The 20,638-nt window shown below is 42.3% G+C and overlaps 1 protein-coding gene and 1 non-coding gene across 7 annotated transcripts in view; both read left to right on the top strand.

Moving 5' to 3' along the window:
* Positions 1–20,638, top strand: part of TEX14 (testis expressed 14, intercellular bridge forming factor) — a 121,135-nt gene that overhangs the window by 46,335 nt on the left and 54,162 nt on the right. For all 6 annotated transcript variants that reach the window (XR_008418609.1, XM_053892434.1, XM_053892435.1 and 3 more), the window contains exons 3-5: positions 10,575–10,689; positions 16,636–16,801; positions 17,826–17,962. Coding sequence is in view for 5 of the 6 variants with exons in the window: in XM_053892434.1 (XP_053748409.1) it covers positions 10,575–10,689; positions 16,636–16,801; positions 17,826–17,962 (418 nt within the window). In the remaining variant the exon portion in view is untranslated. The remainder of the gene's footprint in view (positions 1–10,574; positions 10,690–16,635; positions 16,802–17,825; positions 17,963–20,638) is intronic.
* On the top strand, positions 9,565–9,779 carry LOC128774394 (small nucleolar RNA U3). Its single transcript, XR_008418965.1, has one exon. It is a non-coding gene; the product is annotated as a small nucleolar RNA U3 (small nucleolar RNA).

The following is a 20,638-nucleotide window of genomic DNA, read 5'->3' as shown; positions in this document are numbered from 1 at the left end:
TGAATTTGAGTCCTGCATCCGGGTCTATGCTTACAGCACGGGGCCTGCCTGGAATTCTGTCTCCCTCTTTCTCTGCCCCTACCCCGATTGCTCTTTGTCTCTCTCTCAAAATAAGTTTAAAAAATAAACTTAAGAAAATATATATAGAAAATTTTCATAAAATTCTTTTTTTTTATTGCCAAAACTTTAGACAGTGGATTCTATACTTTTTTTAAAGTTTTATTTATTTTGAGAGAGCGAGAAAGAGAGAGCATGTGCATGCTCATGCATGAGCAGGGGAGAGGCAGAGAGAGAGAGAGAGAGAGAGAGAGAGGAGCCCAACTGAGGGGCCAGACTCACAAACCATGAGATCATGACCTGAGCCAAAATCAAGAGTCAAACGCTTAACCGACTGAGCCACCCAAGCGCCCTTTGGATTCTATACTTTAATCGATCATTATATTGCTTATTGCTTTTTACCACACTTTAATTGTTGTGTATGTGTCACCACACTATAAGCTTCCTCACTGTAAGCACTGTATTAGAATATCTTTTATTTTTAAGTTTTTAATCCCAGTTAACATACAGTGTTACATTAGTTTCAGGTGTATAATGTAGTCTTTCCACAATGCCATACATCACCCTGTTTTCATCATAAGAAGTGCACCTCTTGATCCCCATCACCTATTTTGCCCCACCCTTCTTCCCTCTGGTAACCATCAGGTTGTTCTTTATAGTTAAGAGTCTGTTTCTTGGTTTATCTCTCTCATTTTTTCTCCTTTGCTCATTTTTTTTTAAGTTTATTTATTTTGAGAGAGAGAGCACGAGAGTATGCACGTGAGCGGGGAAGGGGCGGGGGGGGGGGGAGAGAGAGAGAGAGAGAGAGAGAGAGAGAGAGAGAGAGAGAGAGAGAGAGAATCCCAAACAGGTTCCATGCTTTCAGCAAAGTCCGATGTGGGGCTAGAACTCACAAACCCTGAGATCATGACCTGAGCCGAACCTAGAGTTGGATGTTCAACTGAGTGAGCCACCCAGGCACCCTCACTTGTTTTGCTTCTTAAATTCCACCTATGAGTGAAAACATATGGTATTTGTCTTTCTCTGACTGACTTATTTTGCTTAGCATTATACTCTTTAGCTCCATCCATGCTGTTGCAAATGGCAAAGTTTCATTCTTTTTTATGACTGAATAATATTCCATTGTGTATATACTACATCTTTGGTTGTTTTTTGAGAGAGTGTGCAAGTGGGAGAGAGGGGCAGAGGGAAAGAGAGTCTTTTTTTTTTTTTTTAACATTTATTTAGTTTTTGAGAGGCAGAATGTGAGCAGGGGAGGGGCAGAGAGAGGGAGTCACAGAATCCAAAGCAGGTTCTAGGCTCTGAGCTGTCAGCACAGAGCCCAACACAGGGCTCAAGCTCACGAATTGCGAGATCATGACCTGAGCCGAAGTCAGAAGCTTAACTGACTGAGCCACCCAGGCGCCCCAGGAGAGAGTCTTAAGCAGGCTCCATGCTCAGTGTGGAGCTTGATGTGGGGCTCAGTCCCACGGCCCAGGGATCATGACCTGAGCTGAAATCAAGAGTTGGACACTCAATGGACTGAGCCACCCAGGCAACCCAGGAGCTTCTCTTTGAAAAGAAAAAAAATCAATAAAGTTGATAAACCTCTAGCCAGATTTTTCAAGAAAAAAAAAGGGGGAAAGGATTCAAATAAATAAAATCACAAACGAGAGAGGAGAAATAACAACCAACATCACAGAAATACAAACAATTATAAGAGAATATTATGAAAAACTATATGCCAACAAATTGGACAACCTAGAAGAAATGGATAAATTCCTAGAAATATATAAACTACCAAACTAAAACAAGAAGAAATAGAAAATTTTAACAGACTGATAACCAGCAAAGAAATTGAATCAGTAATCACAAAACTCCTAACAGGGGTGCCTGGCTGGCTCAGTCAGTAGAGCATGCAACTCTTGATCTTGAGGTTGTGAGTTTGAATCCCATGTTGGGTGTAGAGATTACTTAAAAATAAAATTTAAAAAATGTTTATTTATTTATTTTGAGAGAGAGTGTGCCATATGAGTGAACGAGGGAGGGGCAGAGAGAGAGAGAGAATCCCAACCAGTCTCCTCACTGTCAGCACAGAGCCCAATGTGGGGCTCTTTGAGGGAGAGAATGAGAGCACACACGTGAGCTTGGAAGGGACAGAGAGAGAGGGAGAGAGAGAATCCCAAGCAGGCTCAGCACTGTCTGTGCAGAGCCCGAGGTGGGGCTGTATCTCACCAAGTGTGAGACCATGACCTGAGCCCAAATCAAGAGTCTGACACTTAACTGACTGAGCCATGTGGACACCCCCTTAAAAATAAAATTTTTAAAAAACAAACAAACAAACAAACAGAAACTCCCAACAAACAAAAGTCCAGGACCAGATCGCTTCACAGGCAAATTCTACCAAACATTTAAAGAAGAGTTAGTACCTTTTCTCTTCAAACTATTCCAAAAAATAGAAAAGGAAGGAAAAGTTCCAAATTCTTTCTGAGGCCAGCATTATCCTGATACCAAAACCAGATAAAGACACCAGTATCCTGATGAGCATATATGCAAAAATCCTCAATAAGATACTAGCAACCGAAATCAACAATACATTAAAAAAATCATGCACCATGATCAAGTGGGATTTATTCCTGGGTTGCAAGGGTGGTTCAATATTCGCAAGTCAATCAAGTTGATACATCACATCAATAGGAGAAAGGACAAGAACCATATGATCATGTCAGTAGATGCAGAAAAAGCATTTAACAAAGTACAACATCTATTCATGATAAAAACCTTCAATGGGACACCTGGCTGACTCAGTCAGTGGAGCAAGTGACTCAATTTCAAGACCCATGTTGGGGCGTAGAGCCTACTGAATTAAAAAAAAAAAAACACCCTTAAGAATTTAGAGGGAACATATGAAAAACCCACAGCCAACATCATACTCAGTGGGGAAAAACTGAGCTTTTCCCCTAAGGTTAGGAACAAGACGAGGATGTCCAATCTCACCACTTCTATTCAACATAGTATTGGAAATCCTAGCCACAGCAATCGGACAACAAAAATAAATAAGTAAAACATGCACTATTTGCAGGTGATGATACTATATACAGAAAACCTGAAATACTCCACCTAAAAACCACTGGAACTCATAAACAAATTCAGTAAAGTTGCAGGATACAAAATCAGTGTACAGAAATATGTTGCATTTCTACATGCCAATAATGAAGCAGCAGAGAGAAATTAATAAAACAATCTCATTTCTAATTGCACCAAAAGTAATAAAATACCTAGGAATAAACTTAACCAGTGAGTGATAGCTCTTTACAAGTTAAAAAGAACAGCCATTTAAAGTAGTTTTAAATGTGCTTCTGATATTTTCTTAAGATGATTTTTTCTTTTTTTTTTTTTTTGCCTTTCAGTGTTATGATTTATTTCTTTTAACTATTTTCTCAGCCAAATACAATTTTATTTATTTATTTATTTTATTTTATTAAATTTTTTTAAAAACTTTTTTTTTTTTTTTTTTTAGTTTATTTAAGACAAAGTATGAGCATGAGCTGGGGAGGGGCACAGAGAGAGGGAGACACAGAATCCGAAGCAGGCTTCAGGCTCCAAGCTGTCAGCACAGAGCCTGACGCGGGGCTCGAACTCACAAACTGTGAGATCATGACCTGGGCTGAAGTCGGACGCTCAACCGACTGAGCCACCCAGGTGCCCCTATTTATTTATTTTAATGTTCATTTATTTTTGAGATAGAGACACAGAGTGTAGTGGGGGAGGGGCAGAGAGAGAGGGGAAGACACAGAATCCAAAGCAGGCTCCAGGCTCTGAGCTGTCAGCACAGAGCCCAACACAGGGCTCGAACCCATGAACCATGAGATCATGACCTGAGCCGAAGTTGGACGCTTAACCGACTGAGCCACCCAGGCGCCCCAGGACCACCTGATTTTAGCTTTGATGCTAAAGCTTTTATATTTTCATTTTAGAACTCTTCTTTGATTTTTGAATCTCACTTTTAAATTATTCCAGGTTAATCAGATGTTTTTCCTAACTTCTGCTTTAGGGAACTATTCCTGGTCTACACTGGGGCTGTTAATGCACCATGCTTGTTGCACACTGGAGTAGAAAAATCAACAGTCTCCTAATTCTACTGACTGTTACGTGATATAGTTGTACAAGCAGTCTTCATTTTATTTAATTTTTTTTATTATTTATTTATTTGAGAGAGAGAGAGAGAAGGGGAGGTGCAAAGAGAGAATCCTAAGCAGACTTTGTGCCGTCAGTGCGGAGCCTGACACAGGACTTGAACTCACCAACCAGGAGATCATGACCTGAGCCAAAATCAAGAGTTGGATGCTTAACCGACTAAGCCACCTAGGCACCCCAGCAGTCTTCATTTCTTGTTGGAGGTAGCAATGCCTTTCATAGTGCCCTGTTACACCAAGACGGCAACATATATTCAGCTGATTCAATTCTTAGGCCAGTGAGTGAAGCCACTGCAGTTTCACTTGTTTCTCTGCAGTTTCACTTATTTGTCACTAGCCCTATTTCTGTTCTTAAATCTGGATTATCACTCTTCTGTTCTCACTGTTCCACCTGAGTTCATGGCTATGAGAAGCCACTGCAAACTCTGTTCTTCTCAGGAAATGTGTAGAACATGCTTCCTTTGGTGATCCTTATAAGAATTTTTTTTTTTTTTAATTAAGTAGGCTTCATTACCAACACGGGGGGCTTGAATTCAAGACCCTGGGATCAAGAGTTGCACACTCTACTAACTGAGCCAGCCAGTTCCCCACCACCCTTAAAAATGTTTTTATTGGGGCACCTGGGTGGTTCAAGTAGACTTTTGGTTTCAGCTGAGGTCATGATCTCACAGTTCATGAATTCAAGCCCTGCGTCAGGCTCCATGCCGACAGCACAGAACCTGCTTGGGATTCACTTTCTTCTCCCTCTCTCTGTGTCTCTCTCCGGCTGTCTCTCTGTCAAAATAAATAAATGAACTTTAAAAAATGTTTTTATTACAAAAGTAATGTGAAGTTATTTTAACCAGTGGAATCAAAAGTAGATGGATGGATGCATAGGTAGATGGAAGATAGATGGATAGACATAACTAATCTGCCTTTACAAAAGTGGTATACTATATGCATTCTGAAACTTGCATTTAACATTACATCTTATCCATCTCTAGTCCAATTGATACAGAACTAACTCATCCATTTTAATAATTGCTTAATATTTAACTGTATGTACCATAATTTATTCAGCTATACCCTTTTTGATGGTTATTAAGATTCTTTTTTTACAGTTTGTATCATTGGAGGCAAGCTTTGATAAAATACTTTGTAATATATCTTTACATAATGGGTTTTAAATATTCAAAGTGGGATTTCTGGATCCAGCTTTTAATAGATATTTAATAGATATTGCCATATTGCTTTCCACAAGCATTATAACACTTCATACTCCTAACTGCATTTAGGAAAGTGTCAACTTTCCCACCTCTTCTCCAAGTGTGAATGTTTTCTCATTTTTAAATTTTTTTCAGGCTTCACAGGAAGTTTTATGTTTTTTTCCTCTATTTCAGCCCAGGCACCATTTTATATTGGTTCATGGACTATTGCAGAGTAGAGTGAAATATCTATCCTTCCTATACACCCATTATTTGTTTTATCCTCTCATTCCCTTTACCCTTTATCATCCTACTTCCACCCAAAGCTGTCGAGGTTTCCTGCTCTCAGAAATTAACACTTTCTCTCCCCTTTGTGTTTAATGCCATGGACAGCATTGTTTGGTTACTAAAGGCTTCTGTAATACTGAGCAGCAAGGCTGAGGAATTAGGATGAGAGGAAGACAATATGTTGCAGTGCAGGGACTTTGGAGCCAGATTGTTTTGTGATCCCTGGAAAATTGCTGAACCTCTCTAAACCTTGTTTTTTCAATCCATAAAACAGTGATAATGGTATCTTCCTCCCATTGTACTGTTGTGAGGATCGAGTTAGAATGGTGTCTGGCACACATGGTTATTAATATCAGGTCTTGGGGCGCCTGGGTGGCTCAGTTGGTTAAGCGTCTGCCTTCAGCTCAGGTCATGATCTCAGGGTTCGTGAGTTCAGGTCCTGCATTAGGCTGTATGCTGACAGCTCAGAGCCTGAGGTCTGCTTTGGATTCTGTATCTCCCTCTCTCTCTCTCTGCCCTTTCCCTGCCCATGCTCTCTCTCTCTCATTCTCTGTTTCTCTCAAAAATACATAAACATTAAATAAAAAAAGTTAAAAAAATAATATCAGGTCTTGCTTCCTAGGAGGCCCAGAAATTAGGTCACTGACCCATCTGGAGGCCCCAGGCTAAAAAAGTTGTCATTAGGACTTCAACACTTGAACCCAGGTCTTTTGACCTTTTTAGTCAGTCTTTGTGAAAGCTGCCTTTGGCCACTTGTTGGGGGGGTTACTTTGGTCACCTTTATATCAGTCCCAACATGGCTACAGTGGGACTGGCCTGAAATAAATATTTGTTGAATGAATGAATTAATGAGTAAATGAATAAATGTTTTCTACTAGGAAATCACCGAAAAGCCGTTGTTTGTGTAAGTTGTGGGGACACGGGTTTTCAACCTACTTTTCTCTGCAGCTATCTGTAGATTTTCAAGACTTTGTTGCTCATTGCCTCCCTAAGTGTTTCTCTAAGCCTTTAGAGGCCCTGGTTGGTTTAATTTGTTACTTCATGAACCCCAGGGATTAACCAGTCTGCTTCCCTAAACTGTAGTTCCTTCCTGTCAAGAATTATGAATAGTCTGCAGTTTTACAAATTAGCCTGCTACAGGTTTATCAATTCAGGCAGCAAACATGAGATTCCTGGGTAGAGAATTGAATGATAATTTATTACTCATAGCAGCAGCAATAGCTAGACTTTTAGTTTTTTTTGGTCCTGGTTCCTCAGGCCCTAATTCCCTCAGAGCCATGCAAAGAGCTATATAATATTGCACACGTAGTGGGTTGCTTTACAGCAGAAGTATCCTGAGCTTGGGGAATCCAAATCTTCTATAATAGACAGTATGCCCTTTGCTCCACAAAGAGCCATTATCTTTATTACACTGGGCAGTAAGCATGCCTGCACTTTGCTCTAAAGGAGATACTGTATCTTCCGAAGTTTGGTATACAGACATCTTCATAAAGATAGTCTGGGGAGCCTTGGCTCACTCATGGGTAGAGCATGTGACTCTCAATCTCAGGGTCATGAGTTCAAGCCCCACGTTGGGCATGGAGCCTACTTTAAAAAAAGTCTAGAACACAGGGTAGTTAGTGCCTCACTCTCATGACATGTAGACACAGGAGCCATCCACGGAGAATGTGGGAGAATTGTCTTCCTACATTGTTCTTTGCTGCTCTTCTCTACCCTTAGGCTTGCTTTTGTTGGTCAGATAAGTTTACTTGGCACCAAAGGACTAATTTGGCAGTTTCTGCCCTCAAGGTTAGGGGAGAAGGTTTGGTAAAGAAGACAGACATGGCACAAATACTTGTAACACAGTGAGACCTGAGCAATAAGAAATATGAACCCCACTAGTACTGCTCTCACCAAGAACATTGATCCTTCTTACTAGATTTCTCCAGCTCTGATGCTGTTGACTGATCCTCCTTATCTCCCTGGAGCATCTGGGTGGCTCAGTCATTTGAGGGCTCAGATCATAATCTCATAATTCCTGAGTTCCAGCCCCATATTGGGCTTTGCATTCATTGCCTGTGTGGAGCCTGCTTGGGATTCTCTCTCTCGCCCCCTCTTTCTCTCTCTCAAAATAAATAAATAAGCTTTTTAAAAAAGTTAAATGAAACTCTTATTTCCCTTGTCACTGTGACCCACTTGTTCTAGGTTTTCTCTTACCTCTTTTGGTTTCCTTCTCCCTACTTTTTGGCTTTGTCCTCTCGGCTTGCCCCTTAGATGTTAGTGGGCCTCAGGGCTCCATACTCAACTCTTTGTTATTTAGGTAGGATATTTTGTGACTCATTTTCACCCATGGCTTAAAATGGCCAATTACAATGTTTACAACCCCTATCTTGCCCAGTTCTCTGCACTGACACCTTTGCTTGGATTCACTATTCGATACTAGGTGTTTGGGATATTGTTGGTATACAAGGGCAGTTCATAGTCTCTGCTCTTCTGAGACACAGTCTTGTGCAAAGAGCAGGCATTAATCAAAGAAACACACAGAGAAGATGTTTGATGTAGTTAAGGAGGTCAGGGAAGGGTGCCCTTAGAGGACACTTGGACAGATGTCTTAATGATGAATTGAAGTTAAGTTGAGAAGGGGTTTGGAGAGAATTCCTGTAAGAGAACAGCTTGTGCAAAGGCTCTGTGGCAGAAGGTAAAATGGTGAGCCTAGAGCTGTTAAGTTCAGTATGGCTGAAGTGAGAGGGAATTTGGTGCAAAATGAGGCTGGAGAGCTGATTGTGGGCCAGACCGTGAACAGCCTAGTAAGCTATGTGTATTGTCCTTAGCCCAAGAGCTGAGAGCTCCTGAAACTTTAAGCAGGAGAATTAATGTATTGTGTTTATTTAAACACAACTTTTCTGTAAATAAAAATTCCTTCATTTGTTAAAAAAAAATCTCCAAAAGAACATTTATGTCTGGTATTTTGACATAATAATCACAGGATTAAGTTTAAAAACAGGGAGTGGTAGGGCGCCTGGGTGGGTCAGCCTGATAAGCCTCCCATTTAGGTCATGATCTCACGGTTATGAGTTCCAGCTGCATGGGGTCTCTGCTGTCAGCACGGAGCCCACTTAAGATTTTCAGTCCCCTGTCTTTGCCCCTCCTCAGTTTACACTGTCTCTCAAAAATAAATAAACATCGGGGCGCCTGGGTGGCTCGGTCGGTTGGGCGTCCGACTTCGGCTCAGGTCATGATCTCCCAGTCCGTGGGTTCGAGCCCCGCGTCAGGCTCTGTGCTGACCGCTCTGAGCCTGGAGCCTGTTTCAGATTCTGTGTCTCCCTCTCTCTCTCTGCCCCTCCCCCGTTCATGCTCTCTCTCTGTCTCAAAAATAAATAAACGTTAAAAAAAAAAATTAAAAAAAAATAAATAAACATCAAAAAAAATAAAAATAAAAACGGAGTGCTTTGCAAATGCAAGTCTTTGGCTTTGGGCTTAAGTTTCATCATCTACTTCTTAACATATTTCTCGCAAAAAGATTCCTCACTTACACGGTTGGTCTAAACTGAGGCGCATCCTGGACTTCCGGCGCGATTTGTAGTCGTCATCATTCACTTAAACCTGACGCTGCGGCAACGGGGGTGGAGGTTGCAAAAAAATGGCGTGTGATTGGCTGCTTATCAACTGTATGGTAATCAAAGTGATGACTTGAAATGTCTTCTGAAATGCAGTTTATTTAAAAACGCTTTGTCGAACTTTGGTAATGAATAATTCTTTGGTAAACACATACCAGTATACACCTGAAAAATTATTTACGTTTAAATAAAGAAAAAAAACTTCACCATCAGTGAAATGTAGGTGGGTTTCTTTCACTCTGGAAAATTGGGTTGTGTGTCGTTAAGACTATACTTTCAGGGATCATTTCTATAGTTTGTTACTAGAGAAGTTTCTCTGAATGTGTAGAGTACCCGAAACCACGAGGAGGAGGCGAAGTGTTCTCTCCTGAGCGTGAAGCTGGCTCTTGGTGCTGTCGTTACAGTTGCTGATTGCCATTGATGATCGTTCTTTCTCTCCTTTTGGGAGAGTAAGAGGGAGAGAGCACAGTCTGAGTGGTTTTGTTTTCTTTCAATTGCTATAGGTTAGGAGGCATTTATGGTAAGCTAAGGCTCTTGGACGTTTGGGGCTCTTGTGTTTTAAGAGCTTAGTCGGTTTGGGGATAGTTTGTAGTGTTGTGTTTTGGTACGTACTTTTTAGTGGTTGTGTTTATTTTCTATTAGCTGGTGTTTTTTCGCTTGGGGACTTTTTATTAGCTGGTGTTTTTTCGTTTGGGTTTTTTTTTTTTTTTTTTTTTTTTCTTTGACTTTTCTTGAGTGTGAAGCTAGTTTTGTAGGGTTTAGCGCTGGTTTGTGTGTTTTTGAACCAACTAGATTGTCAGTCACGGGACTTGATAGTAACTTAAACCCCCATTTCTTAGAAAGAAAGGGAAAGCACAGGTGCGGGAGACTGGGACCTGATAGTAACTTAAACCCATTTCTTAGTAAGAAAGGGAGAGCACAGGTGCGGGAGACTGGGAGGCTACGGAGAGAATCTGAAGTAGGCTCCACAAGAGTCAGATGCTCAAATTATTTGGGCACCACCCGGGTGCTCCATAACCTGGAAATAATTTTAATTGGGCTTTTAGAGTGCTGGGGTGGGATGCTTTCATACAACCTTCTGTAAGTAGTATTTTTGATGAATGGAATGCTGGTTGCCTTTAGCTAATTTGTGAGTTTTTATGTTTGAAAAAAAGCTTACAGTAGTAAAACATAAAAATACTGTGTAAGGGAATTAAAATTTTCTCCTTGTAGGAACTTCTCTAGTTTTAGGAGATTTCGTGATGTTTGTATTGACCCTTGCATTTGTTTTGCAGGAATTTATGTTGATGCAGTTAACTCCCTGGGCCAGACTGCACTTTTTGTTGCGGCATTACTAGGCCTTACGAAGGTAGTTGATGTTCTGGTGGATTATGGATCAGATCCAAATCAGTAAGTACAGTAACATCGCTGTCTAGAAAATGAGTAGTATGCTTTTATTTAAAAATTTTTTTTAATGATTATTTTTTGAGAGAGAGAGAGAGCGAGCAGGGAAAGAGTAGAGAGAGGGAGACACAGAAACCAAAGCAGGCTTCAGGCTCTGAGCCATCAGCAGAACAGAGCCTGACGTGGGGCTCGAACTCACGAACCATGAGATCATGACCTGAGCCGAAGTTCAACGCTTAACCGACTGGGCCATCCAGGCAACCCCCCTCCAAAATTTTTTTTAATGTTTATTTTATTTTTGAGAGAGAGGGAGTGAGTGAGTGAGGGAGGGGCAGAGAGTGTAGGAAACACGGAATCTGAAGCAGGCTCCAGGCTCTGAGCTGTCAGCACAGAGCCCAATGTGAGGGCTTGAACGTGAGATCATGTCCTTAGCTTAACCAACTGAGCCACTCAGGTGGCCCAGTAGTATGTTTTTAAAATGAGTTGGGGCATTTATGAAATTATTTGGGAAGATATTAAAAGAGTCTTACTAATTTATATCAGCGAAAAATAGTTGTATTAGCTATGTTGAGACATACTTTTAAGTGCTAATAAAAAGCTTTCTAAGCAGTTTTACTAGGCCCAGTGAAATAATTGGATCTTAATTAATTAGTTATTAACAGCACAATTGCCATATTTCCACCCCAGGTTACAATTTGTATGATTCACTTAAGCAGTTTAATATACCCACCAACCAAGTTCTTCTTTAATATACTTGGCATCAGTTTCTCAGGATGACTTGTAATTGTGGTCTAAAAGAATCTGAGTTTAATCGTTGGCCCAACTTATAATATGGTACAGCAGTGTAATGTAATCAATAAGCTACGCTTGAACATCTCTTCTCTGTGTAGCACTTTTGCTTTTCCCAGGGCTTTCCCAGGCACCAGCTCACTTGATCTTTACAACCACCTTCTCAAGAGGGAGGGGACAGTAGGTATTTTTACAGTTCCTATTGGACAGAACCAGAAACAGATTTTGAATACTTACTTAATTCTGGCTGATTTTCACAGGAATTCCAGAATACAATAATAAAAGTCATAAAATAGCATTCCCATCTCACATGAGGAGGCCCTGTTTAATGTACTTTAAAAAGTATTGATGTCAGGGGTGCCTGGGTGGCTCAGTCGGTTGAGTGTCCGACTTCGGCTCAGGTCACGATCTCATGTTTCATGGGTTCAAGCCCCGCATAGGGCTCTGTGCTGACAGCTCAGAGCCAGGAGCCTGCTTCAGATTCTGTCTCCCTTGTCCTCTCCTCCACCCATGATCTCTTTCTTTCTCAAAAATAAATAAACATTTAAAAAAATTGATGTCAGAAGATTTGGGGGGGGAGGTTTTGTTTTTTGTTATAAGATTGCTTGCTTAGTGGGAGAAAACTTGGAAGCTTGCAAAAGTATAATGAAAAAATGCCAATAGACAAGTATTAGATTTGTATAACCCAGATATAACTTAATACAGTGAACATTTTGCTGTTTCCTTCTAGACTCACATACACTTTCCTGTCCTGTATTAATGTTTAATTTCAAAGCTCAGGGGCTCAGGGTTTAATTTCAAAGCCTGAGTGGCTCAGTCTGTTAAGTGTCTGATTTAGGCTCAGTTCGTGATCTCGCAGTCCATGAGTTCAAGCCCTGTGTGGGGCTTTGTGCTGACAGCTCAGAGCCTGGAGCCTGCTTCAGGTTCTGATTCTTCCTCTCTCTTTCTTTCTCTCTGCCTCTCCCTTGCTCATGCTCATGCTCATGCTCTGTCTCTCTGTCTCTCTGTCTCTCTCTCAAAAATGAGTAAATGTTAAAAAAAATAAAAAATAATAATTTCAAAGCTCAGAAAGGAAAGGCTGTCTCACCTGTTTGTAGGTAAGAGCATTGTAGGAGGCCACAGTGGGGAATCCCTGGAGTTCTCAGCAAAAATGCAGTATTTTCCAGTCATCTTCAATTACATCTGTTTTGTGCAGGCTTAGAGTTGGGCTCTTTAAAGATCAAATCATTCAAACATTTAATATTCCAGTTTAGGGAACTGAGGCCCAGAAAATTTAAGTGACTGGCCCATAATGGTGCACTAATGATAGAGATGAGACCAGGAGCCCAGGCCTTAAGAACTCAGTTTGACTTTCCTTTTTTAGAAGTCCCCATAGTACCAGGGGGAGGTAGGAAAGGATGTTGTCAAAGGGAGGAAGGCAAACCACATGGGTTTGTATTTTGTGATAGAACCATTTTCACATTTATCTTCTTCTGATCTTCTGATCAAGGTGAAGGGAAATTTCTGGGGGGAAGTTGTATTCTTAAGTACTCAAAGGAAATGCTGTGGTGGCTGGAGCCTACTGAATGCCCAGGGTCAGATGCCTGTGGGACCAAGTGGAGTCAATGAGTACAGACTCTAAGAAGGGTTAGGAATTTGTTGCTGGGCAGGAAAGGGAGCCAGGGAGACCAGATCTTCCAAATTTCCAAGTGGCTGAAAATTCCAGTTTTTAATGTGAAGTCTCCCAGTATTAAATATTGTCTGTTGTTAGGGCACCTGGGTGGCTCAATCCAACCTTGGCTCAGGTCATGATCTCACAGTGTGAGTTCGAGCCCTGCATCCGGCTCTGTGCTGACAGCTCAGAGCCTGGAGCCTGCTTGGGATTCTGTGTCTCCCTGTCTCTCTGCCCCTCCCCTACTTGTGCTCTGTCTCTCAAAAATAAATAAAATGTAAATATTGTCTGTTGTTTTAAATTCCTTTTTATTATTTATTAATTTTTTTAAAGTTTATTTATTTACATTGAGAGAGTGAACACAAGCTGGGGAGGAGCAGAGAGAAGGAGAGACAGAATCCCAAAGAGGCTCTGTGCCATCAGTGCACAGCCTGATGCAGGGCTTGAACTCATGAACCATGAGAACATGACCTGAGCCAAGATCAAGAATCAGACGTTTAGCCACCTGTACTACCCAGGCACCCCTTAAATTCCTTTTTACAACATTGTGTGGGCCAAATAAAACATGCTTCTGGGTTGCCAAATCAGTCTGCAGGCCTCTAGTTTCATCCTCTAGGAGGATATTATAGTTCCTACAGTTTAGTGTGCCATTGGAGACTGACCCAGAAACAGGAGAGTGTTCACAATGAAATCTCAAGTGTGTACAGGCCAACCTTGTTGGCACCACCTGGGGACCTTGTAAAAAACACACATTCCTGGGCCTCATGCTTGCAGATTCTGACTCAGTCTGGTGTGTTCTTTGACAATCTGTATTTTTGACAAATATCCTAATGGCTCATTAACTAAATTATGGTATACCCACACATTAGAATACTATGCAGCTGTTTAAAATAATTGAGATGTCTTGGGACAACTGGGTGGCTCAGTTGGTTGAGCGTCTGACTCTTGATTTCAGCTCAGGTCATGATCTCATGGTTTGTGAGTGTGAGCTCCACATCAGGTTTTGTTCTGTCAGCTTGGGATTCTGTCTCTTCCTCTCTCTCTGTCCCTCCCTAGCTTTTGCTCACACTCTCGTTCTCTCTCAAAATAAATAAAAATTAAAAAAAAAAAAAAAAAGAATTGGAGTGACTTGTATGTTGTCATATGGAAATTTCTCCAAGATACATTAAGTGAAAAAACTTAAATGCAGAACAGTTTATATAGCATATTCTTATTCCTACTTGTATATTCAGAGAACATTTCTTTTTAAAAATTTTTCTTTAAAGTTTATTTATTTGGAGAGAGAGAGTATGCGTGTGTGCCAGTGGGGTTGGGGCAGAGAGAAAGGGAGAGAAAGGGTCTGAAACAGAATCTGCAACAGGATCTGCACTGTCAGCATGGAGCCTGGCCCATTCAGTGCTCAATCTCACGAACCTGTGAGATTACTCATAAGCTGAGCCAAAATCAAGGTTGAGGCCTAACTGCTTAATCGACTAAGCCACCCAGGCACCCCTGCAGAGAAGATTTCTGAAAGGATATAAAAACTTGTAACAATAGCTGTCTTTGAGCAAGAGAACTGAGGATCTGGAACTAGGAGACTTTTTTTTCTTTAAAGATTTTATTTATTTATTTATTTATTTATTTATTTATTTATTTATTTATTTATTTATTTATTTAGAGTGCATGTTGGGGAGAAGGGCAGAGGGAGAGAAAGAGAGAATCTCAAGAAGATTTCATGCTCAGCGCAGAGTCTGATGTGGGGTTTGATGCCATAACCGTGAGATCATGACCTAAGCCGAAATCAAGAGTTGGAGGCTTAACCAACTGAGCCACCCAGACGCTCCTAAAGATTTTGTTTTATTTTTTATTTTTCTAAATACTTTGTCTTTCTTTCTTTTTCTTTTTCTTGTTTTTTTTTTTTTTTTAGTTCATTTAATTTTGAGAGAGAAAGAGACTGTGAGCAGGGGAGGGATGGGGAGAGAGAGAGAGAGAGAGAGAGAGAGTGAGAGACCCCCAAGCAGTCTCAGTGCTGTCAACGCAAGCCCAATGTGGGGCTTGAACCCATGAACTGTGAGATCATGACCTGAGCTGAAATCAAGAGTCAGACACTTAACTGACTGAGCCACCTATGTGCCCCAAGATTTTATTTTTAAGTAATCTGTCTACCTAACATGGGACTCAAACTTACAACCCTGAGATCAAGAATCATATGCTTTACAGACTAAGCCGTCAAGGGAGACTTTTTCTTTTTCCTTTTTTTTTTTTTTTTTTTTAATTTTAAAGTAGGCTCCACACCCAGTGTGGGGCTTGAACTCATGACCTCAAGATTCACATCACCTCAAGAGTCCCATGCTCTACTAACTGAGCCAGTCAGGCACTACCACCTTCAGACTCCTTTCTTTCTTCTCAACTTCCTCCTCCGTTTTCATTTTGTTTCTTCTTCTCCTTTTCCCTCTGCCTTCTCCTGTTTGTGTTTCTGTTTCACAAGAACCACAGTAAGCTTCCTGTGTGGTCCTAATGTGCAGCCAGGTTAAGAAACCACAGCTATATATCACATATCACTGTATTCTGAACACAATAAATGCCACCCCTTTATGCTTCAGATTGTTAATTGGCTTTGGTGACGTTTTCCTGAGTTGCAGACTTTTTTTGTTAAGTTTATTTATTTATTTTGAGAGAGAGAGAACACAAGCAAGGAAGGGGCAGAGATGGAGAGAATCTCAAGCAGGCTCAGTACCCTCAGCACAGAGCCCCATGTGGGGCTTGAACTCACAAACCATGAGATCATGAATTAAGCCAAAACCAAGAGTCAATACTTAACCAACTGAGCCACCCAGCTGCCCTGTAGATTCTTTTTTTTTTTTAATTTTCTTTTTTTTTTAATGTTTATTTTTGAGAGAGAGAGTATGAGCGGAGTAGGGGCAGAGAAAGGGAGACACAGAATCAGAAGCAGGCTCCAGGCTCTGAGCTGTCAAGCACAGAGTCCGAAACGATGTTCAAACTCACGAATCATGAGATCATGACCTGAGCCAAAGTCGGACGCTCAACCCTACTGAGCCACCCAGGCGTCCCTGGGCCCTGTAGATTCTTGATCAGATTGCTGGTGCCAAGGTTTTGCGGGCCTCTACTGGGGGATTTGGGAGATAGAGACATTCTCACAAGAGAGGGATGGTGTCTGGTTAGTTTGTGCTTCACCAGCCTGACCTCGAGACCCTACACACATGAAGAAATTGTTTCAGAGCAGCCAGTATCAAAGAGCAATGGGAAAAGGGATACCAGATTTGGAACCAGACCCATACTTGGGTATGAATTTCAGCTTTGCCCTTTTGTTTCCTTATCTGTATATTGGAAAATGATACCACCTTGAAGGGTAGAGGTAAGGGTGGAAAAAGAGGATGTGTATAAAGCTCCTGTTGGCAAAGCCTCACAAATGATATTATTATAATCCTCCCAAAGGTTTCCTTTGTAAAAAGAGAGCTTTTTGTGTCACCCATTGAATCCTGCCACCTTAATACTGCTACTTTCCCCTCCAGCCGCTGCTTTGATGGGAGCACCCCTGTTCATGCAGCAGCATTTTCAGGGAATCAGTGGATCCTCAGTAAACTGCTGGATGCAGGGGGTGATCTTCGACTCCACGACGAGAAGGGTCAAAATCCACAGACCTGGGCCCTGACAGCAGGGAAGGAGCGTAGCACCGTGGTAAGGTTGGGCCCACTCTGTAGCCACAGCCAAGGCAGAGCACTGGGCTGGAAGCCAGGAGCCCAGGGATCAGGGGCTGATCCTGGGGACAGCACAGGGCTTGTAGTGGTCTTGCTATCGGCACTGGACACACAGGCCTGGGTTGAAGCAAGTTACCCAGCTATAAAACCTCAGGCAAGATTAGTGAACTTTTCTTTCCTGGCCAACCATTCAGTGAGAAGGAAGAAGAGTTTTTTTTGAGAGACCATGTGCGACAGGGGAGGGACAGAGGGATAAGGAGACACAATCCAAATCATCCTCCAGGCTCTGAGCTGTCAGCACAGAGCCTGATGCAGGGCTTGAACCCACAAACTGTGAGTGAGATCATGACCTGAGCTAAAGTTGGCCGCTTAAACGACTGAGCCTCCCAGGCACCTGAGGAGGGAGAACAGTTGTAATTTTGACCCTTGACTAGCACTTAACTACACATCAGAGGTTCTGAATTAAATTAGCTCAGTATTAAGTCATTTAATCTTCACAATAAATCGGTCATGTAGATGCTGTTATTGTCCCCATTTAACAGATGAGGAAACTGAGGCCCACTGACATTACATAACCTGTTGAGGCTGCACACTGGCAGGTGTGATGCGTTTGAATGAGGTCTAAATAACATAACAGATGTAAAGCATAAAGTGCGTGCACAATACTTGGCATGTGGAGGGAGGAGGGAGGTGGGCAGAGGCCTCCCTTCCCTCCCCCTGGTTCTCCAACTCATTAGCTGTTCGCCTTAGACAAGTAATTTTGCTCCTTCTGCTTCAGTTTCCTCATCTGTTAATGGAGGGAGTTGGAGGAAATGATTGCCAAATCACCTCTCTGGAAACATTCTGTAAAAAAAAAAATCACTTGAGCCCTTCCCTTTCCAGAGATTTCCCTGTCAGGGGCTCCTGGCTCCTCAGCTCATTCATGTCAGACTCTTCCAGTTGCACTGAAAGCCAGGGTAGCCACTAGTTGCCTCAGCACTGAGCATCTTCACGCTGTGTTGCAGATGGTGGAGTTCATGCAGCGCTGTGCCTCGCACATGCAGGCCATCATACAGGGCTTCTCCTATGACCTCCTAAAGAAGATTGACTCCCCTCAGCGGCTCATCAGTGGCCCACCCAGGCTTGGTGGCCTCATACAGGGGTGAGTGCTGCCTTGAGCTGAGCCAAGTGGAATATTCGGCGGGCATCACCCCAGCCTTTCTTGTAGGAGTCCTGCACCGTGAGCCACCATGGTCCCCTCCATGTTGGTCCCCTCCAGGATCTGGCCCACCCTAAGTGCTGAGCTCTGAAGGAGAGGATGTGGCCGCTTAAAAATGTACCCAGAGGAGCGCCTTCAGCTGTCATGCCCCTATCCAGGAATGTCCAGGGGAAATGAGTTCTGGGCTCTAGTGGGCACCACCCTGTGGTTAGCAAAGAAAGAACTTTTCAGGTCTGAGGAGCCCTGCAGAAAACTCCTTCCCAGCAGAGCAGCCAACTGGATTTTTTGTCCTCTCCCAAACCATGGAAAGAGTGTTCCTTTATCTCTAAGACTACAAAAGAATACAAATGCTTAACCTAGCGTCCTCAGGCTGTGTTAAGCTGGCGTGATTTGCTGCCAGCTAGTGGGCAGCCCACCTAACCCCATCACAGCTGCAGGAGGTGGGCCTCAGGTTTATCTCCATGCTCAACTGCCTAGCTATTTGAAATTCTTAGGGCTTAAAATAAAACAAAATAAAATAAAGTTCTTAGGGCTTTATTAATTCAGGGTTTGTATCCAGAGAATCCTTTCCATTTTGATTTTCTCTGATGGCATCACTTTCTGTAGTCAGAGTTGCAAGACTTGTCACACCCTCGAAGGCTTCCTTGTCCTGTCCTTCCCTGCACAAGTCCTGGTTTTCTTTCTGGGTGCCGTTGGCTTCTTAGGAAAAATGAGTTAATTCCCTCGAGGCCTAGTTACTTTTTTTTTTTTTTTTTTTTTTTTTTAACATTTATTTATTTTTGAGACAGAGAGAGACAGAACATGAACGGGGGAGGGTCACAGAGAGAGGGAGACACAGAATCTGAAACAGGCTGTCAGCACAGAGCCCGATGTGGGGCTTGAACTCACGGACCGCGAGATCGTGACCTGAGCCGAAGTCGGCCGCTTAACCGACTGAGCCACCCAGGTGCCCCATGGTCTAGTTACTTCTGACTGCTCCCCCCATGCCCCCCTGCCACTCTTGCCAGTCTCTGCCAAAAACCCTTTAGGTCATTCCCCATAGCTATCAGAATAAACTCCCACTTCCTCATCTGACCTTGGAGGCCCTGCTGAGCTCGCCTCCTTGCCTGTCCTTGCCCTCCCCCTTGTGTGGAGTTCCCTCCTTCAGAGTTTGGAGAGACTTATCCCAGTTTGTAATTATTGTATTTATATATGTTCTTGCCTGTTTCTAATAAGACTGAACACTGCTAACTGAGAAAAGGAGGCAAAACTGAACAAGACACAAAGACCTTTTATTTGGGGTCTCACAATTGCAATTCAGGGAGCACAGATTCTGGTACCAAGCAGAAAAGTGGGGGAAAGTGAGTCTTTTTTGTGAGAAAGAAGGGGGCTAATTATAGAACTTAGATAAAGAAGAGGAAAAAGCCTGTTAACTGGTACCAAGTAACTGCTTGAGCTGGGGTTTTTTTTTTTTTTTATTTTTTTTAACCTTTCTTTATTTTTAAGAGAGAGAGAGAGAGAAAGAGAAAGAGAGAAAGTGAGAAAGTAGGGGAGCAACAGAGAGAGAAGGAGACACAGGGTCCAAAGCAGGCTCCAGGCTCTGAGCTGTCAGCACAGAGCCCGACGCTGGGCTCGAACTCATGATCAGTGAGTTCATGGCCTGAGCTGAAGTCAGCTCAACCAGCTGAGCCACCCAGGCACCCCTTGAGCTATTTTTGATTACTCTCTGTTTTTTTTGGTGCCGTCAAATAAAACTATTCTTGGTGTGCATTAGTAAACTATTCTGTCTTAAAGTTCATACCAACAGTTTTATGGCATGAATGCCATTTGTTCTGTTGAATTTTATGGTCAACTGCTTTGTGAAACCATTGCTGCTTCTGGCCCAGTTCAGGAGTTCATTAGTTGGAAAGGAAGATGGAACTTCAAAATGGAGTCTGTCACATTCAGAAATTTTATACAGTTCCACAACCCCAAGAGGGCAGGGCCTGTGTGTGTCTTGCTCACCATCGCCAGCCCTTCACTGCTTGTTGTATGGTAGGGCTGAGTACAAGGTGAGGGGGTACAAGGGCCAGCCTAAAGGAAAATCCAAGTTAAGTGTTAAAAAACCTAACAAATTTCAGATACTAATCTAGATGTAGCATTTATTTTATAGTTAGATGAAACATTATTTTTTTAATGGGGTTGGACCATGCAGTACTTAATGGAAAGTAGAGTGGGAGTACATACATCCCCCTTTTTAATGTGAAGAAAACACATGAATCCTTGAGATAAGAACTGGCTTCTCAGATCTGTGAGTGAGGCCCATGTCGGTAAGATTCCTTACCTGTAAACACAGGTACGTGTTTACACAGAGCCTGGTTGGGGGGAAAGAAAAAGCACTGAACTGAGAAGAACAGATGGTTGTATTGTTATAGATAACGGAAGTCCGTTTTCCCCCTTCCACCCAGCTGAATTTACTTAAATAGACATGGCCTGAGAAATTCAGGTAAAAGAGCAAGAAATGTTGATCTGATTGTAGTTATAGTCCAAGTCCCTGCTGGAGAACAGCCAGTTCCTCTGCTTAAACGGAGCTCATACCCTTTAAAAAGCCACTCACATACCTGAGAAGCCCCAGATGGGAAGGGGGAGTATTGTCAATGG

This window comes from Panthera pardus, unplaced genomic scaffold (genome assembly GCF_024362965.1).
Source record: "Panthera pardus isolate Hobbes unplaced genomic scaffold, ASM2436296v1 HiC_scaffold_3, whole genome shotgun sequence".
NCBI lineage: Eukaryota > Metazoa > Chordata > Mammalia > Carnivora > Felidae > Panthera > Panthera pardus.
The sequence above is the reverse complement of the archived record's forward strand: the minus strand, read 5'-3'. Positions and strand labels throughout refer to the sequence as shown.